The 23,286-nt window shown below is 39.5% G+C and overlaps 3 protein-coding genes across 6 annotated transcripts in view; 1 reads left to right on the top strand and 2 right to left on the bottom strand.

Annotated features, from left to right (window-relative positions):
• Positions 1 to 16,391, bottom strand: part of LOC108008240 (cuticle protein 16.5) — a 41,279-nt gene extending 24,888 nt beyond the window's left edge. The window contains exon 1 of the mRNA XM_070994630.1: positions 16,177 to 16,391. Within this exon, the coding sequence (XP_070850731.1) occupies positions 16,177 to 16,311 (135 nt within the window). The 5' untranslated portion in view covers positions 16,312 to 16,391. The remainder of the gene's footprint in view (positions 1 to 16,176) is intronic.
• Positions 1 to 23,286, top strand: part of a (arc) — a 46,131-nt gene that overhangs the window by 14,995 nt on the left and 7,850 nt on the right. For all 4 annotated transcript variants that reach the window (XM_065863214.2, XM_017074091.4, XM_017074090.3 and 1 more), the window contains exons 3-5: positions 4,400 to 4,459; positions 19,145 to 19,920; positions 21,455 to 21,706. In XM_065863214.2, coding sequence (XP_065719286.2) covers positions 19,170 to 19,920; positions 21,455 to 21,706 — 1,003 coding nt within the window. In that variant the 5' untranslated portion in view covers positions 4,400 to 4,459; positions 19,145 to 19,169. The remainder of the gene's footprint in view (positions 1 to 4,399; positions 4,460 to 19,144; positions 19,921 to 21,454; positions 21,707 to 23,286) is intronic.
• Positions 20,132 to 21,052, bottom strand: LOC108009610 (uncharacterized). Its single transcript, XM_017074096.4, has one exon. It carries the CDS (start codon positions 21,050 to 21,052, stop codon positions 20,249 to 20,251), a length of 804 nt encoding a protein of 267 aa, XP_016929585.2. The 3' UTR covers positions 20,132 to 20,248.

Raw genomic sequence — 23,286 nt, 5'->3', positions numbered from 1 at the left:
CCGGCCAAGTAGGCGAAGACTGTCTACGCTTCCCTGACAAGAAAATCACCGGGAAGTGGGAAATGAAAACGGTGGAAAAGTAAGACATCGTATGTACATATGTTGGTACTTGTTTGTACTTATACTTGCCGATTCCCAACTATAAATATGCTTACATGATTGGGTTTTGTAATAATACAGTACTACTTACATCATGCGTAACAGATATAATAATTCTTATAGCAAAGAAAACTCAAAGTTAAATTAAAATAAATTTAGCAGCCTTAGGAAACTTTGATACAATGATCAAATTTACGTTTAAGTTTGAATTCACAATTACAAAGAGGTGTAAAACAATATGAACTTTAACAAAATGAAAATGTAGCTTAGCAGGGCCAACTTCAAATTTCTCTTCAAATTCCCTGAAAAAGTTATCATAGTTAAGTAAAAACTTTCAAATTTAAAAAAATTATTTTATGCCTGAATAATACATTTTATTCTGTTATAATAGATTCAAAAAAATATATTTATTCATTTTTTAAAGGGAAATGGCCAAATCAAAAATGAAATGATAAGCGATACAGGGATCTTAATCAATAAATAATTTTTCAAGGTATCGTATTCATTTAGCATTGAGGGTTTACCAACCATTTGGCATAGTTTTTGTACCGATTTCTTCTATTTGATTCTCTATCCATAATCTTTTGCAGTTTGGTTGCTTCTTTTTTTTTGGCATGCGCCGCGTGAAAAACGAAATGAAAAGTTGTTGCTGTTGTGTCGATGTCGATGCTGCGATGTTGCAGTTGCTAGTGTTGCTGTTGCTGCTGTTGCTGTTGCTGTTGCTGATGTTGGTGTTGCTGCTGCAGTGGTCAGTTGCCGGCGTATCTTTTGGCCGCCGAAGGCTGCAGACCCAGCGAAATATAGACACACACTCCCAAACACATTTGAAAATGGAAAGTCGTCGTCTGGGTTGTCGTTTGCAGTTTTGTTTTGGGGGTTTCGTTTGGGGTTTCTTTTTATTTTTCTTTTTTTCCCCCCATTTCAGTTTCATATTTATTTTTGTTTTTCATTTTTGGCTGGGCTGCAACCGGTTGCATTAGTGCAACGGCAAGAAACAAGAAACATTAGCACATGCAACAAATTTTTCGTATTATTTTTATTAGATTTTGATTTATTGTTTGTGTGGATTGGATTGCCGGGGCCTATCCGCTAATTGGAATTGGCCAAGTGGGAAAATGTGGTAACTGCCGCGAAGGAATTCTGGTCGAGAAACGAGAAATCTGCTCTTCTCCTTGCGAAGGAAAGCGAAAGTTAGACGCTTTAAATTTGAAATTGAAATTTCTTGTTTCTCGGTTTATGGCCGAGGAAAGGCAAAAGCCGCGATTCGAGCCAAGTGCACGTTTTGTTTGGGCCATAAACTGTGGGTTGTGGGCTGTGGGCTGTGGCCTGCCATTATGAGCTAACTTCGCCAGGGCGGCGGAGAGGTTTCTTTTCGCACTGGACGGGGTTATATAAGGTTTGCGGTTCGGCAAAGCCTTACCGAACGTCATTAAAATTGCAAATTTCTTTCCGTCTTTATCTGCCTGTGTGGATAATGGGACCAGAAACTAATAAGCAGGTGCCGAATGGATACAGAAATATCTTTCCAAAGATATCCCATTGTTACAGACGCCAGTAAAAACCCCAGGGCAAACTGTCTATTTTCTTAGGGGGTTCTGCATGTCAACGCTTCTATAGAATAAAGTTCATAAATAAAACATCAGCTTAAATTAGTGACTGGCCCTGACTGTCTATCGGTTGATATTTGTATGGAAACAAAAACATAAATTGGATTGATTTATAATTTGTATTGTGGGTTTCCTAAACAAAAGTTTGAGACAAAACTACCGTTTCATTGCCAATGCGAGCTATTTAAATATGCTATTATATCTTTTTGATAGCCTTATCGAAGTTAATAAGGGGGTTTTGAGAATGTTTAGAACGGTTTATTTTCATATCTTACCTTTTACGGCTTATAACCAATTAACAACTAAATCCTATGCTCTTCTTTTAAAGACCTGCCTTATAAGGAGTGAATTTCAGAGCACTTTCTTTAATCCATTTAACCATATATACCCCATCCCACGACAATCTCAATGGTAGTAAAATTTCACCCGCTTCAATTTCAATTTCAGGCCATAATCAAATATATTTGGCCAGTGCCCACACAAAAAACACACGCACAACAAGTTAGCGAGTTTATCAATTAACATTTGGATTATATTTACGAGCAAAATATTTCGCTCTTTCATTGCCGTTAAGTGTTTATAACTTTCACTGCATCGAGGCTGTCTCATCTCTCAATAGAAAACATTAATTAAAGCATTAAATGCACATAATTAACGCATTCGCAGATGCTGGCTCTTCTTTCTCTCGGTTATATATGGTTATATATACACAGTGTATCTTTCTCCCCGTTTTTGCCCAACAGTTGCGCATTCGTATCTCAAAGATTTTAATGATTTTCCTTTGTTTTGTGTGTTTTTCGCAATGTTTTCGCATGGGAAATGATTGAAGTGCAGCTTGGCGGGGAAAAGCCGTAGTCATTGAGGAAAAGACATCAAGTGAAGTTAACCTTGAGTTTTCCGGGGTAATAAATTAAACTGTTTTGTGTGTGAGTGGGGCCATTTTCAGTTGCGGTAGGCATAATTTCTTTTCTTCATATGCGGAAGGTATGATCGAATGGCAAGGAAGTGAAACAGACGAAGGCTTCTGAGGTAAAACCGCAGGTTGTTAAGAAAGTTATCAACATTAACTGCCATTTTAATGATAATACAACCAGCTCTTGGCACAAAGACAACAAAACCCATTAATAAATCCCCTCATAGACAAAAGTCTATTATCTCTGACCGTATCGCAGTTAATTTCATGCCAACATTATGTAAACGAAGCCCAAACCAGGCGAAAAGATACAACCAAAATTATATTGGAAGCTTCACCCAAATAAACTGAAGTTTTACAGTTAAATCAAGATGGGCAAAACGCGGCATGTGTGTCAAATACGTTTAAAATGTAAAAAATGCACAGAAACAGAAATCCAACCAAAAAGTAAAGGAAAAATGCAAAATAAAAGCGAATAAAATTTAAAATGTTTACCTTGCAAACCGGTTGGAGCATAATAATCATATCAGAACCGGTTGGATTTAAGAACGGTTCGAAATGAACTGTAGTCAGACCCAGAATCAAATCGCCACAGGTTTTCTTTATTTCCCCCCTTAGGTTGTTGTAATATGCCCAACTTTTTTGGCAATTAATTTTGTAAGTTAAGACAAAATTAATTTAATTTAAAGTAGTGTCAAAACGGATCACAGCCTTATTTCAATTTAATTTGATGGGAAGTTGATTGAGATCTGCGGGTGTGACAAGCGTGAAGCATGCAAAATTGCCGCGACTCTGTAATATTTATAATAAACAACTCAACGCTTTTGGCCAAAAAAAGAGGCAAAAACCAGCCGAAAAAAGATTGCCAAAGTTATTGCCTGCCAGGCCAAGTGACGGCTGCCCAATCTCGGATTTCTCGGTGTACCCCTTACTCGTGGAGTAAAAGGGTATATTAGATTGGTCGGAAAGTATGTAACAGGTAGAAGGACCCCTTATAAGGTATATATATATTCTTGATCGGGATCACTAGCTAAGTTGATCGAGCCATGTTCGTCTGAGCTGAGTTCTCAGAAAGTATAAAAGTTACAAAGTTGGGATTCAGCAAGAAGATTCTAGGGATTCCTGCGCAGCGCAAGTTTGTTTCAGCAAAGTGCCACGCCCATAAACGCCCATGACGCTATAACCTGTCAATATATTTTATTGATAAATACCTATCTAAATGCTAAGAATCGTAACAATCGCATTGCTTTTAATAAAAGTTATGACTAAATAACAAAGGGTATCTGAAAGTCGAATCACTTGACTACAGTGATTCCTCTGGTTTCTCGTTTCGTTTTTTCGGCACATCTCGGTTCCCGCTGATTATTGAAAAGAACTCTTCCGGAACCGCAAGGGGACTATGGTATAGTAATACCTTGGCAGTAGATAAGCCATCGGGCGAGTGCTAATCACAAGCTGCCTTCAACGGGTCCCCTGGCCATTGATTTATTGCCAGATTTCAAGTTAACACTTTTTTGCCCGATCCCAAATTGAGTTATTTATTCCCGGACCGAACGGTCACGTACTCGGCAGCAGCAACAGGTTGCAAGTTGCACATTTCACGTTGCAAGTTGCACGTTGCAAGTTGCAGCTTAGATTTATATTCGTAGATTTTGGCAGTCGTGTTAATGAAGTTTGCTGATTTATGTGCTTATGAGGCTGTCGCCAGTTGCCCACAGGAAGTGCTTTTCGAAAATCGATTTGGAAAATCTAATTGGAGTCTCTTTTTTCGCCTTTGCAGATTCTTCGGCAGCCCAGCTCTCTTCTAACACTGGAGTCATCACTGGAAACCCATTAAGTGGTAAGTGCTAAGACATAAAAATATTTAACAGCTGGGGGTATTTGTCAAACATTCAAGCTGCCAAATAAACGCTTTTGTTTAGTGACTATGGTCAATAGATTGGCAGCCAAAAGAAGTGAGGAAAATATCACCATAAAACCGGGGATTTAATAAGCCATCATGCTCCAGTTATGATCGTTTTGTTCAAGATATCAAGGCACCTTTCCACCACAAAGACAAACCCAACGATTCGTCTTTATTCTGCTGCGTTTTATGGATCTGCTTAACTGCATAACCAGTTTCGGTTTTGTTAATCAAAACGTCAGAGAAACCTTTACGAATGACAGAAAAATGTCAAACATTTGGCTTGTAGGGAAAAGTGAAAATCTGGGAAAATAAAAATGTTCAAACGCAAAAAGAAAATTACTTAAATTGTGGTTTATTTTCCCTGGCAATTCATGCATAAAAATGGGTGCCAAAGTGAAACTGAAACTGGCTTTTTGGTTTTGGTTGAGTAAAGTTTGCAATCATGCCTTTAATGGGTTATAAAATGAGGATTTTAGGGCTGTAAATGAGGACCCAAGGATTTTTACGGTTTTTTTGGGATAAGGAATAAATCAAGCTCAAATTTGGGCATTTATTTCTTGGCCCGAACCGATGTCTTCTTTACACTTAGTCACTTTTATTTTATGCTTATGTTGTTTTATATTTTTTTAACCAAAAGAAAAGTGATTCATGAGATTTTGTGGGTCAAGTTTATTGTTTTCTGTGGGATTACTCTTAGCCCAATGAATCATTTGTATCTTGGCCAAAAACTGAACTCATTTTCCACAACTATGTATTTTTTGAGGCTCATTAGCGATGTTTAAAAAGATGTTTATCCAAACTTCGCACATCTATCGTTTTTATTTTGGGGTTCTTTTCGTTTCGCACTTTATTGTGTCAACACAATTCAAAGCAAATTGCCAATTGTTGTCGGTTTGTCAGTTTTGCTAATTCCCAAACACAACAAACGGAATTATCTATCAAAGGCAAAAAAGAAAAACGTCTTTTGGGCAAACAAAAGGGAGCCAAATAGTGCCCCCAAGTTCATAAATAATTTGTTACAGTTTCTGCGTTTTATTTTGGGTTCCCAATGCTTTGTTTTGGTCTTAAACAACTATAAACCTTTTGAAAGCATTGAAATTTATAGATTCCCCCCAGTCAAAAGCTTTCAATTTTCTGTCCAGCAACGATTCTTGATTGAGAGTTATGAAAGGAATGCTGGGTTCTATAGTTGGTTCTTTTCCAGTTAAACGACTTTCCCGCACAAAGACTGGGGAATGGCGTATAAGAATACTTTCTAAATGCACAAATCACGGCAGTGGGTAAAGAATTCCATGGTGTAAAATAAACATTTCGGTCTCGGAAACCCCTAAATAGGCTTTAATTAACAATTTATGTGCAGTGGACCATCATCTTGATGCATCATCCTCCTCATCGCAGGGGTTTTATCTCCATCGGGGCCTCTAATCTGCTGGCTACTGTGCGTTGTCACAGCCAGCTCCTGCAGCTCCTCTTTTTCTTTTCTGCCCAGTCATCCTTAATTATTATGATTATCGATGTTTTATGCTCTATAATTGCCGTTGGCAGTCGACGGTTGGCGGTGACTTGGTCTTTTTGGGCGTCTCCCTGGCCAGCCCCCAAAATTGCTGTCTTCTGTGCTCCCGACCCTCTTCATTTGATCCCTCCTTTGGCCCTCTGCCCCCTGCCTAATTGATATAATTCTCCAGTTTAACTTTGGCTTACTTTGTTGCATGTCGTCCGACGTCTTCAGGCCCGTCAAGTTCGTGTCCTAAGTCTTTTGTTTTGGCCGTCAACTGCCGCTGGTTCTACATAAATTACGTCGAGTTAATGATTATCTCTCAGTTGGTTAGCCAAGTGTCAGTCTAACGCAAGCCAAACACATATATGTTCGCTGAGATATATGTATATATAAACACCGGCAAACTAACAGTCGACATCAGGCGAAGATAAGTTCGCTTTTGACACACTTGCTGCACAGTGGAGACGTGAAATTATTGTAATAGGCAGTGTGAATACAGTTTAAAAGTGATATAATTATATTTACGCTGACATGTACTACACAAACTATTACATTCGGCTATTATCTAGAGATATTAACTGATTTAAACGTTTTCATAATTAAAATTTTGTAGTGTTGGACCTAATTTGCAAATAGCTTAATAAAATTAAAATTTTTTTAACTTTAACTTTAAATATGACATACTATAGCTAAATATTATTCTTACATTGAAAATACTTTTACATTTTTTTTATATGCTTTTGATCGTTATTCATTTTTTACAAGAAAATAAATTTTATAACTAATCGGCTTAAGATATGACTTTTTTAAGCTGTAATAAATTATTTTCGTTTAAAAAGTTCTGTAAATTGGATCTCTATTTATTTCGACTTATCAGTAAGTAGTTATTATTCATTCGAGTACCATTTTAAATCACTTTGAAGTCACTGTGAGCCAGTTTGTCGGATGGCAGCTCTATCCGGACCACATCCATCCAACTGTCCGGAATGTCCAGGGCGGGCGTGCATTAAAATTTATTATATAAGCCAACAGAGTCGCCTTCGCCGAGTCGCAGTCGCAGTCGCAGCCGTTGCAATCTCTTAAAAATCTCGCGTACTCATCAACAACATTTCAAAGTGTACGTACATCAAAGTGGACTAGCCCCCGACTTCCCCGCCTAACAGTTGTACATGGAAGGTGTATCGCATAAAATCACAAAAAGCTATCTAAACAGGAAACCCAACAGCAACATCAACGGCAACATCAGCAGCAGCAACAGCAACAACAGCAACCACAACAACAACAACAATGTCGTTGGCGGCGTCGAGTAAATTAAAACAAAACGTTGTCGTCGTCTCCTCCTTCTTCTAAAAGAGTTCCTCGGGCCTTGCCACTGATCCTGCCCCCGAAACCCATCCTATACCATCTTATAGCACACCATCCCATCCCCGTTTATACCTGTTGCTTAGATGTTCTACTCCTGCTCCTGCTGCGGCTACTGGATTGCTCCTCCCGGCTGTCTGACTATGTCTGCTACTGTCTGCTGCTTTGTTGCCTTAACACTTTGCACAAATATTATTATGTATTATGCTTTTTCGCCATGTTCCTACCGATTCTACTGCCTCTGCTGCGGGGTGGCAGCCACAACTTTGATGGATTGCACGTCTGTCGTGAAGAACTCAACTTCGACTTCGACTTCAAGCTTTGCCCAGTGAAATGGCAGCCACTTTTTATTCATTTTTTGTTAGTTGGGCGTGAGTAGCAGACACAAATACTACAATATACATGAAAGCCACATCAAGAGCAACAGAATTTGAAGGTCAGATTTGAGTTGGTTTTTTGGGAAAGTCTCCACGGAGCCGAAAACGTCGTTTATTAGCATCATATTTTGGAAGCTCAGATGTGGGACGGAAAAAAAGAGATACCTGTGTGTCTGGGCGCACTTTATGTAAGAGATTTATCTAGCGACTGCATTAAGCTTTAGCGGGGTATCTATTTTAAGTATAGATGTCATCTAAGCATCTGTATCGTATAGGGTTATTTATAAACAAAATTTTAAAACTTTAAAATTGTATGCAAGCAATAGAATTAAAAGCTAATAACCAGAAAATTATGTCAGCTGTCAAAAATGTCATAGATGCATCTGTATAATATACAAGCGATACATTTAAAATCATATATAAATATATATAAATCATATTTAAAATTTTTAACACATTTTGATGACCTTGATTTTTATACCTTATTTTAGTCAAAAGAATATATGAATAAAGTAGGTTTCCTCATGTCGATACAATTCCCTAATGGTGTTAATATTTTAAGACTACGCCTCTGACTTCTCCCCAACTCTTAGTGCAATGATAACAAATATTTTTGTGGCACGCAATTCCCCCTCTCTCCAACGCCTCTGCTTTTCGGCTAGGGTGCGTCTGAACCATAAGCCCAAAAATCAAAAAAAATGACTAAAGATGGAGCTGGTGATGAATTCGACATTGGAGTGCCAATCAAGGGAAAAACTGGGCTCATAAATCGACACGAAAATGTGTAGTATTGAGAAAATCAGGCATGATCTTTTGTCGATTTCGGATTTACAGGGGAAGAGCCCCAGCTTTGGAGCTGTCGATTGATTAGTCACGCCTTTTAGAATTTAGAATTCCGACCTCAGCTGCAGCTGCACATCCCAGGTTCCTTAGCATCGTGGTGTAAAAGAGCTGAGCAAACAGAATTCAAATCTGAATCTGAATCCAAAGCGGCAATTAAGCGGCCAAACGAGTCTAACAATGGAAACTGCGGCCATAAAACAGCATGTGTGCATATACTTATACTCACACTTGTGTTTCTTTGCAAAACCGAGAGACTGCAAAGGAATCTGAACCACAAAAGCAACAGGTGCGCAGCTGGGGATCAGCTTATACAGCCCATATGCACATGTGAGAGAGCAACAAGTTTACCATAATCACAATAATTTTCAACTCAACTGGACACAAGTGGCACAAACGGAAACAACGAGACCAAAACCATACGTAGAATGTGCCATAAAGTGGGGAAAAGGGGTTCGGATTCGGATCGAAGCCTCAAATTGTTGATGGACTGTAGAACCCAACTGGGAAATGAGAACCGAGAACTGAGAACTGGGCAAGAGAAACGATTGTACAGGCAAATCCAAAGCGATTGCTGCCACTAATGATGGTTTAGTATCCATAAGATGCTTCAAGCTGGTCCGAGAATTTGTTATTACTTTCTCTGCTGATGGTTCTTTCATGTGGAAAGATCGTAAAAGATAATTATATGCTTTTAAATGATTTCTTTCACCGCCAACCTGCATTTCTTGGGATTAGTGTCCTGAGTAAATATAGAAGATGTATGCATTTTTATTGGTCTCGTTTATTTTAAATTAGAGTATAATATTAAAAAGAGCTAATTGAGTAATTCCTTGAAAACATGCACTAAAAATAACTTGTTTCTTTGATTTCTTTAACTTCTTCCTGTTATAAGAATGGTTTCAGCTGGAATTTATACCTATACCTACTTATTTATATTGTCTTTCCTCCAATTTCATTCAATGTTCAAATGTGTTAATCAAATTGAGAAAAAATCAATCTATGTATTCCCAGCGACTCGAAAAGTAAATGGTATTCTCCACATAAAATTAATTCTTTTTGGGAATCTTCTTGAATTTTTTTTAAGGGAAAAAAGATGGCTCATTAATATAATATCTTTTATAATTGCACTGAGCAACAATCACTTTTCATGAAAATAATTTCTATTTTACACAGGGCATACATCAATTCTCTTTATTCTCTGTTTGCTGACCTCCGATACTTACTTATGTTTTCTTAAATTCTCTTCATAAGACCCCTTGTATTATAATACAATACGGTTCTCTGGAATTTCACCCAATCTCTAGATCAACATCTCGAGATCCCTAGATCGATTCATGGCCAAGCTTTCGTTCTCGTTAAGACATTCCATGTACATCAGGTCGGTTTCTTTTCACTCCTGGCCATTGTGCAAATTATAAAGCCATGTCCAGGTGATTGACATGCCACGTAACGGGGCAGGAGCCCAGGAAGAGCCGCTCTGAGTCACATTATAAAGCCATAAAAATAACACCTTCGGATGCAGCCGGCAACAGCCGAAGACAAAGTGGCATCCATCATTGGGGAGCGTTTTCTTTTTCGGAGGGGGCCACACGCGGCGATCGACAAGATGGAACGACAAAAAGCCAAGCTAATTACATGCCAAGTAATTTCAATACCCACAGAAAGAAGTTGCTGCCCAGTGCAGTGGTGCTCAATCGCGAGGGGCAGCCAACACGTAATGTGGCAAGCAGCAGAAAACAGATGAAAACAAATGATGGTAAAAAAGCGAAACAACAAAAAGTGGTGCAAGTGAACAGCATGAGGGCCAATGGACTCGCAGCGGCAGTGGCATCATCATCATCATCATCACAACCAAGTCAACCAAGTGGCTGCTGCTGTAAATGGCCAACAACTCGGTCTTGACCCATGGCCAACATCTGTTGCTGGTGGCTCACTCGATGTTGCTAGTTGCTCCCAATGTTGCTCCTGTGCTTTTAAGAGCTTGGGTGTGGAACAGGAAGTCTGCTTCGCTCGCTTTGATATGTAAATTGTGCCAAATCAATGCCTGCCTCTGCCTCTTGGCCTTTCTGCCCAATGTGGTAATTAAAATTGTTGGTAGGCAAAAAAAATGATAGTGTATAATGCCTCGTCTCTAAGATACCCATTGTTCCCTTAACCTTAGGTTAAAAATAAAAAACAGTTGAGTATAGATGAAGAAACGTTGCTGATGACATTTTTATCTACTTTAGATTTTCACATTTTACACTTTACATTATATAGAACATTGTGGGCGCTACAGAGTGCGCTGCGTAGAAATCTGAAGAATCTGCCTGCTTATTTCCAGTGTTCAAGCTGTTACAGTTGCCCAGATCTCAGCGTTCATAGTATGAACTTCAAACGGACAGACAGATAAAACATGTAGCCTTTTAGGGTCGGAAACGATTCCATACACCTGTTACATGCTTTCCGAAGAAAGCAATATACCCCTTTACCGTACAAGTAATGGGTATTCGGAGTAAGCATTAGTATGCAACTCTCACTCGGAGACAGCAGCAGCAACTGCTATCCATATAAGCGGACTGAAAAGAAAGGCCAACGCTCAGTGCTCAACAAAACAATTTACCAAGTTTGGCCTAAACGGCCAGTGACAGTCCGGCGACAACAACAATTGCAACTGTTGCGGCAACAACATCCTCATAGCGAGCATAGCAACACGTGCGTTTGCCTTTTGCAACAGAGCAACAAAGCAACAGCAACAGCAACAGCAACATCCACGGAGCAGCAGCAACATCAACAACATCGAAAGGTGCTTGGCCAGTGGCCAGGTAACTTTGAAGTTTTTCGCGCGAAATTTACTAACGGCACAGGAGCAACATCATCAGCGGACTGGGCAACTAAAACGCGCGTGCGCAACATTTGCCACAAATGGAGTTATCAACCAAATGGGTCTTCATCGATATAAAAATTGATGAAGGCGATCTTCGCGGAGGCAAAACTTTGGCTCTGGCCTGTCCCCAGCATCCTGAGCGATTGCAGGCAGCAATTTTCCAAGGAAATTGCTTTCGCCCCTGGGCCTGTTTGAGCGATGTCGCTGTTTTCTGCAGTCTTTGGAGACTTATTTTTGCTTGTTAGCCATTGCCAGTGATTTGTGTTCTTAGCTAATGAGCAGCTATCAGAAGAAATGTCCAATAAATTATGGCCGCAAGAGCAGCACATTATTCGACTCGAACAAAAGTGAAAAGTGGAAAAGCCCCCTGTGTGGATATTTATTGTTTTAGTATCGTGGAATTTGTCGCTGACTTTGCTGGCGTGCTGTTGTTTGCCTGACACACAAAATCATCGAGGTGTCAAAAGTGAGCGACAACATTTACGAGACACTGTTTGTTTCCTAACCGAGGGCCCGAATTGCGGCCATAAACCTGGACACACTCAACTTGCAGCGTCTTAAAGATGTTGACAGAGATCCGACACAAAGTAAACTTGGATCTGCTAATCCTATGGGATAATGGCGGGCAATGTGGCCCCTTGTTTACCTTTCACTTTTCAACCCGGGTCTTCTTGACACCTTAGAAACAGAGAAGGATCCATTTCTGCGCAAGTTCTTATACTTTTTTTTACAACATTACTACACCTGCGAACCGAAAATACACTGCTTCGAGAAAACGCAATTAAAGCTTTGGGAAGATAATGGCACCCAAAAAGCTATATCTAATGCAATCTGGGCATATTCTTAGATAGCTATAAAATTGAAAAATCGTCACTCTTATGAGTTATTTTAGAAGATTTTGTAAATTATTAGATGTTTCAGCTCTAAGTAGTGCTTATTGTTATGATAAAAGACATCAGTATATAAAAACCCACCTTTTCTATGCAAAACATTGTGTTAAGATGTAAGTTACGAAATATTTATTACAAAAGCCCCCCTTAACCAAGTCTTAGCTACGCTACTGGAGAAAGCAGTAACAACAAACATGTGTATGTGTATTAAACACAATATTATTAATAACTGATATTAAAGACTGCCACTGATCGAACTTTAATGCATGAATTAAGCTTTCCAACTCACAAGTACAGATCCTACAAGAGCTGAGAGGCAGGTCAAGACCCGAAATGCGTAGGGAAACAACACATTCCCCGAGTGCACATGGGCACTCATAATTGAGGTTCAGGCGGTTCGGTCGCATTCTAAGCACTCCTTTTCCACCGCCGTCATGCATTAGCTAATGACAAGCCATGGAACTATGGCCAAATGGGTTGAACAACCTCGGCTGCCTCAGACTCACTGGGCTCCAAATGAAATTGTCATTTCAGAGCGATGCAGTTGCTGTTGATGTTGCTGATGTTGCTGTTGCTGTTGCCGTTGCTGTTGCGCAGTCAGAACAAGTTCAAGGCATAATTGCCACAAGCAACATTGGCAGCACTCGTGTGTAATTGTCGTGGCGGATCAGTCGCAACACCTGATTAAGTGAAGCATCACATGGCTGTTGCCCGTTTTTTATTGCATCACATGTTGCTGGTGTCGAGTTGCGAGTTGCGAGTTGCTAGTGGCGAAGCCCGCAAGGATGTGGATGTGGCGTCCTGTCCTGTCATTGCCTGTCAGCAGCAACACATGCTGCTGGCGCCAGTGCAACAGCAACATCAGCAGCAACAGCAGCGAAAGTATTAACTTACGTACAACAGTTGCTCGATAGCCATTATTTATCAGTCTTTTTTTTGAGCTGTGGGTGTGTGCCTTTCATCAAAATCAGAACTGTATATGTGTGTTCTTCATCAATTTTCTGGAGAAGAGACAAATATTTCATCATCTTTTGTAAACATAAAATTCAATAAGACTCAAAAAACCTAAAAAGAATAGGAATACAATTTGTTAATAAACATCTAATGGCTGGCATACTTTTACACAGATTTAAAAAGGGATCAAAAAGGTTTGAAAGATAGTTTTGTAAACTTAAAATCCTAAATCAAAAATGTTTAAGTCAAAATATTAGCAAATGTTAGCAATTATGCAAAATTTTGTTTGAAATATAAATAAGGAATATTTTTTGGCAAAATAAAAAAGCCTTTGGGTTGCAATATAAATGTACGTTTTGGTTTTATGTTTCTAAAAGTTTTTTTTTATTATATTTTAACTAGCCCTGAGATGTATGATATGTTTATAAAACTATCTTTAAAAGGTAAAAATAAAAAGAAGAATCTTTCTTTATCACCCATGGTATGGAACCATAGCATACCATACCATACTCACTGCAATCGGTAACTATTACTGCATGTGCAATAGCTGCTGCTGCTGTAGCTATTTTGATAAAGCGCGTAATCGTAAAAACGCTAATTATACGATTTTTGCAGCAATGTGATGATTAAATGTTGCAACCGCCGCAGGCCCATCCACTCTTCCTGCGATTGCCAGCCCATCTTCATCTTTTCAGATGGCAATCGTAGGGGCCTTGGCCTCTTCTAGCTGAAGATAAAACCCTGCGACTGGGTATGGGTATGGGTATGGGACTGGGCCTGAGACTGGGTCCAAGTCGCAGCTTAATTAGCGTAGAAAAGGGCGCAGCCAAAGACATGCATCAAACAACTGAACACAAAAAAAAAACTAAGTAAAGTCAATATGGCAAAATAGTAAACTTGCAATTTACGAAAATTGTAGTGTACTCGTACTTTCTTTTTTGTATTGCATAGTGTTTTAACAATTAAACTGTGAAAACTGTTATTTACAAATTCATTTTGTTCTTTTTCTCGAGTTCGAGTTAATAGTAAAATCGTAATAAAACTATTTATTTACTCAAGTGAATTTTGTTAAATAGTGTTTTTACAATTAAAGTAGTAGACCAACTTTTTACGACTTTGTCTTGTACTTAGATGTAAATTTCGAGTTAATAGTAACATTACAATTAAAATCGTAATAAAACTATTTATTTTTTCTCGTTAACATGAACTACAATTTTTTTAACAGTTCAATCGTTCATTTTACATAGTTTTTTTCTGAGTGCACCAACAACGGGTCGAGGAGGATGGGGTGGAGCTGCAGCAGGTTTTAGTGATCTGTCATTGCCGGCAAATGGGAAAAGCAACAGCAACAACTAAAAATAGTTGCACACGTGCATGAATTTCGGACTATTAGACGTAATAGCTGAATGCATCATAATTTACCTTGACATTTAGACCAATGTCTGCGCATGCCAAAGTTAATTGCCAGCGAGCAACATGCAGCATGCAACATGCAGCAGCAGCAGCAGCAACAGCAACATAGCAGCGACAACAGCAACATCAACATCAACAACTATGCAAATGGTTTGCTTACACGCCTGCATTTTGATTAGGTTAACTATTTATAGCCATGCGATGCGGCATCAACGCCGGCAACATTCCACAAGTGAGTCACTGGCAACACATATATGATATGATATGCCTAATTAGCTGGAACGGCGACTGTTTCTGATAATCCTCTTGCACTGGGCAAACAGGTGCCACCTGAAGGTCATCTACTTTTCAATAATGCCGGTTTCTAGTGGCTTACTTCTAGTTGTAATACCACTTTGATTTCGAAGTGGCGAGTGCAATTAAAGCTTTTATTGGCGCCCAAAAAATGCTAAAAATTCTGACAGAACAGATACGATTCGGGGGTTTTTTGTTTTTGGTTTTGTTTTCTGGTTTACTGCCAAAAAGACAAGCCAGCAAAATGAAACTGAAAACCGAACGCATGCGCCAAAGTCGCCGACGCACCATTCAAGGCAGCCGCCGGGCAAATGTTTTTGGTTTTCGGTTTTGGTTTATGTTTCGTTCGAACTGGTCCAAAACTCCGTCTTGGGCCCAAAACTCCAAGTCCCCGACTCCCAACTCCCGACTCCCAACTCCGATTCCGTCTGCGAGTGCGTCTCGGTTTCTGTTTCTGTTTCTTTTGATTTTCATTTTTTCTTTTTCGGTTTCGGCCTGGCCAACTTGGCAACCTTTAAAAGAATGCGGACTTGCCAGTAGTAGACACACTCACTCGCGCACGGTAGATAGGCCATATCGAAAATATATATACATACGTGTGCTTCTATATGTAAGGCATGCACAGAAAAAATAACTCAAAAAGTTTGTGGCAACAAAAGGTAACAACTCTTGTGCTGCCCGGTGATAAAGCCACCAAGTGGGGTGGTCAAGTAGTTTAGGAAACTCGGCTTAAAGATCCAAAAAATAGTTCTTACTTTCCCCCATTAATAACATTATTTTAAGGACTTAGGCATTAGGCTTAAAATTTTCTCTAAAATTACTTATACGACATGTATGCCAACTTCAGTTTTGGACAATAATCGTTCTCTCATTTTTGAAATGGTCGGTTAATTTATCTTTTTAAATAAGACTATAAATAGAAAACTAAAAAACAGTTTTTGGTTGGAATCTACGTCAGTTTGACTAAATTTTAAGAACAAAAGCAACAGTACGTATGAGTGATATTATTTGAAACCAATGTGCAGTCCATAAAATTGTTTCCACAAATTTTTTTGGTATTTCCCAAATGCTAATATTTAAAACATATTGTAAGAAACTGTAGAATCAGATATTTAAAAGCTATGGACATAAAATATTCAAAATACTCGACCTACCAACTCTTCTGGCAACCCGTGGAGCCAATCCATTGCCGCAATTGTTGGCGGGATCATTTGAATCAGTGTGCGTTGGCCAGAGTGTGTGTGTGTTGCCAGTTGCAAGTTGCCAGTTGCAGTTGCCACATGCCGCATGCCGCATGCCACAGCTGTGGCAGCCCGGCTTGTTTACAGGAATTTTACAACTATGCAGCCGGCTCCTCCAGCGAATCGGGCTAAAAGGATGAGGAGAAAATGTTGTTATTACTTATTAAGAAAAAAATAAACACACGAGGCGAGGGCAAATTAAAATAAAATTAAGTGCAGAGAAAAATGGGGGATATACGCGGGGGAAAGGCCATCGGCTTAACCCTGTCCTTGTCCGACTGAGGCGCAGTTTAAAAAATAGTTTAGCAATCGTCAGCCCCGCGGACAGAGAGTCACGTTCGCACTGCCCACTCCTTGGATCCCAGTTCCAACCGATCCCATCCCATTCCAACCGATCCGATCTGAGGCCACTCCATCCAGCCATCTACTCCACATCATCGTCATGCGGTAATGAGCCAAGTGAGGTTCTTGGAATTGCGCCAGCGGCGCGTCCTTGAAACTGGTTTCGCCTCATAAACAAGGCGGCCATTTGCCTGGATATCGGGGCTCTATAATGCGGCTAGAAACTATGACTCGGACCCCGACTGTGCATCCGACTCCGATTCTCGAACCGAAACCGATTCCATCTCCTGGCCATTAAAATTTTGCACTATTAATTAGACAACACACTGGCAATTTATGGCAATGACCTCTCAGAGACCAATTAAATGCACATTACGACAACGTATTGCTCAGTTCTAAACCGCAGGCCCATGCTTAAAAGCGTCTATAAAAATCAGCGAGACAAGGTTCAAAAGCTTCTGATAAAATTAGTAAAATTATTACTGAACAGTAGCCGGAGAAACTGGCGATGCGCATGCTTGAGATGGCAAAGGGGGGTCATTTTTAGGGGTATGAATACCTATAGACGGGGGCCATCATCGAGTCGAAGAAGCAGAAAAGAGCCGCAGGAGAATTAAATTTGGCAGTGGACCGTGGTTTAAATGTATAATAAAAATGTTCCTTACTTTTTCTAACTTCCCTTAATTAACTAACTTACTAAAGTGTTTTATATCCCCTTATTTAAAATATGGGATACATATGTATATCCCATATATGCGAAAAAAATAAATATTTATTAATAATAAATTACGAATTTGAATGGTTTTCTTTAGTTTTTATGTTTTATAAAGAAGTATAAATATGAAGATAATACATAATTAGGCAAATATTTACAACAAGTAGCAGTCTTTATTATTATTGCCAGTTAAACGTAATGGTCAATTTAAAACCAAACAAACAAATTACTTGTTTATTATTCAAGCACTAAGCAATTAATGATCAGAGGCTCAGCAATTGTTAGGAGAAGCTTTTTTAACTCATCTCAAATTTGTTTGTCTTATTGCTATTAAGCACTTTTAGAAGAGAACAATCTATGATACCATATAATAATACCAATGTGCAATAAAAGATAATACTGAGAAAAAGTTTTCAACTTAAATTAAATGTATATCTCAAAAAATATATGTGCACTTCCAGCAAATAGACAACCAAGCCAAAAAGTTTCAAATTTGGCTTAAACATATTACTTTTGATTGATTTGAATGACAAACCCCCTATTTTGAAACAATTTACTCCTGAGTTCTGCATATTGTTAGTCCTATAGGAACGCTTTTTCTGGACTCTATGATACCGCGGCCAAATGAGTGTAATTTTCCTTAATTGTAAACTGTCTAATTTTTCTTTCTGTGTACGAAGTGCGTCCGCTTGCTGCACACGCAAATGTCACATCGATTAGCAGCACCGAGGGCCACGAGATGTGGTATTGCAGCTGGCTAAGCTAACTTGGCTAACCTGGCTAACTCTGGCTAGCTGGTTAGCAGGCTCGTAAAACATCAAATTAGCTTTGACTAGGCTGGCTAATTTGTAAAGTAAGAGGCAGTTGGGCGAATGGGCCATCTTGCGTTGTGGTTGCGCAGCAATTGAGTGGTTCAATGCCCGCCCGGCCACCCACTCGACAGCTGTTTGGTGACCTTCGCCGCCTGCCGTTGACTTTCCTTGATTTCCACACACAATCAGTCGAAAAAAATGTCGAGCAAATATTATGATATGAGCAATGAGTAAAAACAAAAACCACTGAGCAAATATTATATAAGCACACACCACAGCATGTTTTCGGTTATTGTTTTTATTACCGCCTGATAATCACCTTTGATGCGTTTATTGAACCGATAAGACGACAGATCCATTAGCTTATGGGGAAGTTCCAGCCAGCTGATAAGCGTGGAAAGTGTGCGCATTTATTTATAGACTATGAACTACTCTATAAATAAAGCTGTGTATTCAACGTAAACGCTCTGTAAATATACCTACCCATTGCGCTGGGAATTAATCACTGTTATCTGGAGTAGTTCAATCAAATCAAAGGCAGGAAAGTAGGAAATCGATGGATAATCATTGGCCATGCTGTTTGTTAAAGTTGCTGTGGCAGCGGCAGCAGCAACACTTCAAAATTTGCCGCAATTTGCGTTAATTATACGCTCCGTTGGACGAAAAAAACAACAGCTGCGAACAAATAGGGAATGTCGATGGAAATTGCAGACAAATTTGGGCCAAAAAAGAGCTTGCACTACTCTAATTTCGCTTTTCCCGAAAGTAAGCCCACTATTTTCCTACACAGTGAAAAAAAATTGATAACATGCAAGCTAATTTAGATGAAGTTCATTATCAATTCAGTTTACACCTTGTTTTGCTCTCTTTTTCTAGCTCCAAAAGTTTCGAATATTGCTTTTTAAAGAGAGGAAATCCCAGAAATACCATTCCTTAATATTAAGTTTACATTACTCCATGATAAAAATGACAAACTTATTTTTACAAGTTTTTTTTCTGTGTACTTTTGCAGCAACAACAGCACCAGGCAACATAGTATGCGTCTTTTCAAAACGCGCAAATCCACCGACACCTACAGCACACTAGCCGCTCAGCAACAACAACAGCAGCAGCAGCAGCAACCCGACAACAGCAACACTTCCCAAAGCAGCAGCAAAAGTCATACGCCGGCAACATGCAACAACCGATTGACCAAGAGCATTGCGAACAGCACCACCATATCCTCATCGCTGCCTGATCTTAACGAGTCGCCCGTCATGATCCTCAGCTGCACCACCCTGGCCAGCAATGGAGCCACCGCCACAACAGCGGTCACAGCAACAGCCAGCGGAGCACCGGCAACATCTGCCGGGGGTCTGCCGCAGCAGCAACATCAGCAGCAGCCGTTACGCACGGCCACGCCCACGTGTCTGCTAAGTGGTCGGCAGACGCCCTCGGCCATATCGGTGATGTCGCTGCAAGAGGCCACCAGTCTGCACCGCCAGCAGCAGCAGCAACAGCAACATCAGCAGCAGCAACATCAGCCACCCACCATCTACGTGCCCGTGCCCACGAAACTTGGCAGCAATGGCAGCACTGGCAACCACTCGGCAACACTGCTTTTGAGCTATGGCAGCACCAACAGCATTGCCTCCATGCAGCAACAGCAGCAGCAACATGCCGCCCAGTACCAGCAATATGTTGCACAGCGACTGCACGCCGCTTCCAGTAGTTGTTTGTACGAGAAGGGGGCGAGTGCCGGCGGAGGAGCGGGCAGCAACAAGAGCAGCAGATCCCTGACCCCAAATGGTAAGTAAAAGTTATTGAATTATCAGGGGTAACACATGTCAACCCCAAAAAAAGATCACTAGAGTCTGAATGTGAGCCCAACCCTCTGTCATTTTAATGAACATTTCAAGGACATATTCTCAACTAGTAAGTTCAATCCCTTTTGGTTTTCTTAACGAATGGTTGGATAATTTAAAAAAACTATAAATCTTCAATATTTATCACTTATACATAGGTACATTGTACATAGCTAGCCTTTTCTTAAAAATGTTAAAATTAAAATCATTTACCAAGATAAGCATACATAGTTGCTTACCAATTTCAACAACTTTCTTTTTATTGTTAACTGTTATATTAAGTGTAAGAATCTGCAGTCATTTAAAAGCCATTGGCAACCAATATTCGTTTTTGACGCCTCCTCGAAGAAACCCAATCCGTTTATCACACAAAAGTGCGTTGCCATATTACTGGGGGCACTAAACAAGAAATGCGATCCTGCCTGTGATAACATGCTTATAAAGAAATGGCTCGTATCATCACAGACATTTACGAGTCTCAGCCAGTGATCTTCTTTCTCCTCATGAACCTCCCAAATGCTGCAATTGCTATTGGCACCCAACTCCAGGTGATATTCAGCACCAACATTCAACATTTCCCTTTTGTGTTGCAGGCACAAACGTTGACTTTGCAGCAAAAGTCTCAAAAAACTTGGCAAGCTCTGCCCCATATTTTGGAGACTATTGGTCCACATATCTGGTTTAGATCTTCGAAGATTTATCAATTCCTGGGCAAAGTTTGAGAGAAGAACCACATTCAATAGCTGAGATCTCTTGAGGTACCAATAGAGACTGATCCAAAGCCTTAACTTTAAGGAGTTTACAGGATTGAGTTGCTTTTGGAGTTCCAGTGATGATTTTCCTTCTTCCAGCAAACGCGCCCAGGGAATATTCCATGAGATTCGCTCTTGCTGTTCATAACTTAAAGACAAACTTAATTCCATGGTCCAATTATCAAAATTTAAAGGACACTCTTTAAGATGATTGACCACAAGTTCAATTAGAGGACTGTAAACGTTGTTCTTAATGACCGCTTGAACTGGAGGTTGTAGGGAACTTAATCCCAAAAATATTATGAGAGAGATGTAGACGACCATTGCGAAGGAAAAGTTTACTTGGAATGATCTGTATATTTCTTATGGGCTCTGATTGGAATATTTCCCTTCCTGGAATCTCTTCCTTATCGCTTGTTATTTGATAATCTCTTCGAATTTAAGAGCCGATTACACTGGTTTTCATTTCCATAAACAGATACGGATTTCATTACCATATATAGTACAGAGAAAAGAATTTATAATATATAATGATCATATTGATGAAATGAAGAATCAATTCCATCTAGATACAGTCGTATCACATTGACTTGTTTTTTTCGCTCTTACACAGAGTAATTTTCGCTTTTTTCTTTCTTTTCTTTTTGATTTGAGGGAGATAGAAAAATAATATTTTATAAATTTATCATGCCGATATCAAATAAATCCCGATTTGTTTCTGTGTAGGCCACCTGCCCGACTACAAATTGGTGACAGCGGTGCCCGTTGTTGTCCTGGACGATGAACACAAATCGAACTCATTGCCAGCCAGTGAACTGAGTCGCAACAGCGGCGGCAACATGAACAGCAGCAGCAGCAACATCAACGGCAGCAGCAACATCAACGGCAGCAGCAACAGCAACAGCAACAGCCTTGACGTCAGCAACAGCAACTCGAACTCTGGGAGCTCCACTTCCTTGGCCAGCACCACGAGAAATGGTAAGTACTTTGGCCAAAAATAGAACTCAAATCCAGGCAAATGCCGGGAAATTGATTTTCCCATCAAGTGGCGGCGCCTCGAGTGTTTTCTTTTTCTTTCCCCCTCGGAGTTTATTTTATTTTCGAGCAGATAGGAATGGGAAATTTTTAGGACAGAGGTGATGGGCCAAATGAATCCATAAATTAAAGCAGGGGCGAGTGTGTGTTGGCAGGCCGGTATTAAGAGCTCAGTTTAGAGCCCATTTTAATTGAAACAATTAATTTCCGAAGCTAAACATAGGAAGCGGCACTCCCAGTGCTTCCGTGTTTAGCGGAGGGTAAATCAGCGCCAATCAGTGGGCAATTGTCATCGATACGATGCGTGTTTTGCAGTATGCCATCCATATACTCCAAAATACCGTATTGACCCGATTTCGCATCAATGCGCGCCGACAACATCACCGCTGTAATGCGATCCGATGTGTCTGCAACTGGAATTTGTATTGTTTTCAGCTCGGCACGAGTTGGAAGTGCGGAGACCGGGCTGTGGTCTCGTTTTTGAGGAGGAGCAGAGCCCACCCCAAAATCCTACACTACACAGCAAAAAAAAAAAGCTGAAAAGTTCAAAACAACTTATTTTTTTTTTAAAGAGGGCATATTACATAAGTAAACTCTTTTTTTCTGCCCATATATCATTTATAGAATAATGTATATATTTAAGTTCTTAAGAAAAAGTATTATAAGATTGTAACAACAGATTGTACAACATTGTAAGAACAATTATATCATCTCATAAACCTTTTTTATAAAGACTTATTCTTAAAAACTTAAAATTATTTTGAGTTTAGCATTTATCCTTCAGAGAGGTAAACCTATTAGGAACATATTTTTTCAATTCCAATTTATAGTAAAATATTTTTGAATTTTGGGGATAGATAGTCTTATAAATCTTGTTTATAAGGACTCATTCTAAAAAAATTTAAACAGAGTCACGTCAGAAATAAAATAGTTCTTAAATTATATATTTTTTCTCGATTTTATACCTGAGTGTAAAATAGCTAAATATCAGTTTTATTTTCAATTTCCAAATTATAATAACCTCTTTAATTTTTTATAAGATTTCGCAGAGGACCATCTGTAAGACCAACTATAAAATCTGGGTTATTCGGACCAGTTCTGAAATATTTCAATCAGAATCAGTGGAAAAAAGTATTTTTTCTTTATAGTAACAAAGTACTGATTTTATTCCTCAGTGTAATATAGCTCCCAACCAACAGCCGACGAAGTGTGACAAAGCCGGTCATTATATGTCATTCTGTGCAGTTCAGTTCAGTTCACTTTACTTTGGTTGAGTTCAGTTTAGTTTCAATGATTCGCACAAAGAGTGCTTTATTTCTTTTTGCCCGGTTATGTGATATGTGATTGAGGTTTTTCGTTGTATCGATGGTTGGAGTTATAAGAAATAGATATGGGTATTAGAGCTGCTAGTTAGATAAGCGAAGAAACGAGGGCAGGAAGTGGCTGATGAAGTGATTGGCAAATTAAAGGCGAAAATGCGAGAAAATATGGGAAAATATGAACAGTCCAAAGAAAGCAAGAAC

This window comes from Drosophila suzukii, chromosome 2R (assembly GCF_043229965.1).
Source record: "Drosophila suzukii chromosome 2R, CBGP_Dsuzu_IsoJpt1.0, whole genome shotgun sequence".
NCBI lineage: Eukaryota > Metazoa > Arthropoda > Insecta > Diptera > Drosophilidae > Drosophila > Drosophila suzukii.
The sequence above is the reverse complement of the archived record's forward strand: the minus strand, read 5'-3'. Positions and strand labels throughout refer to the sequence as shown.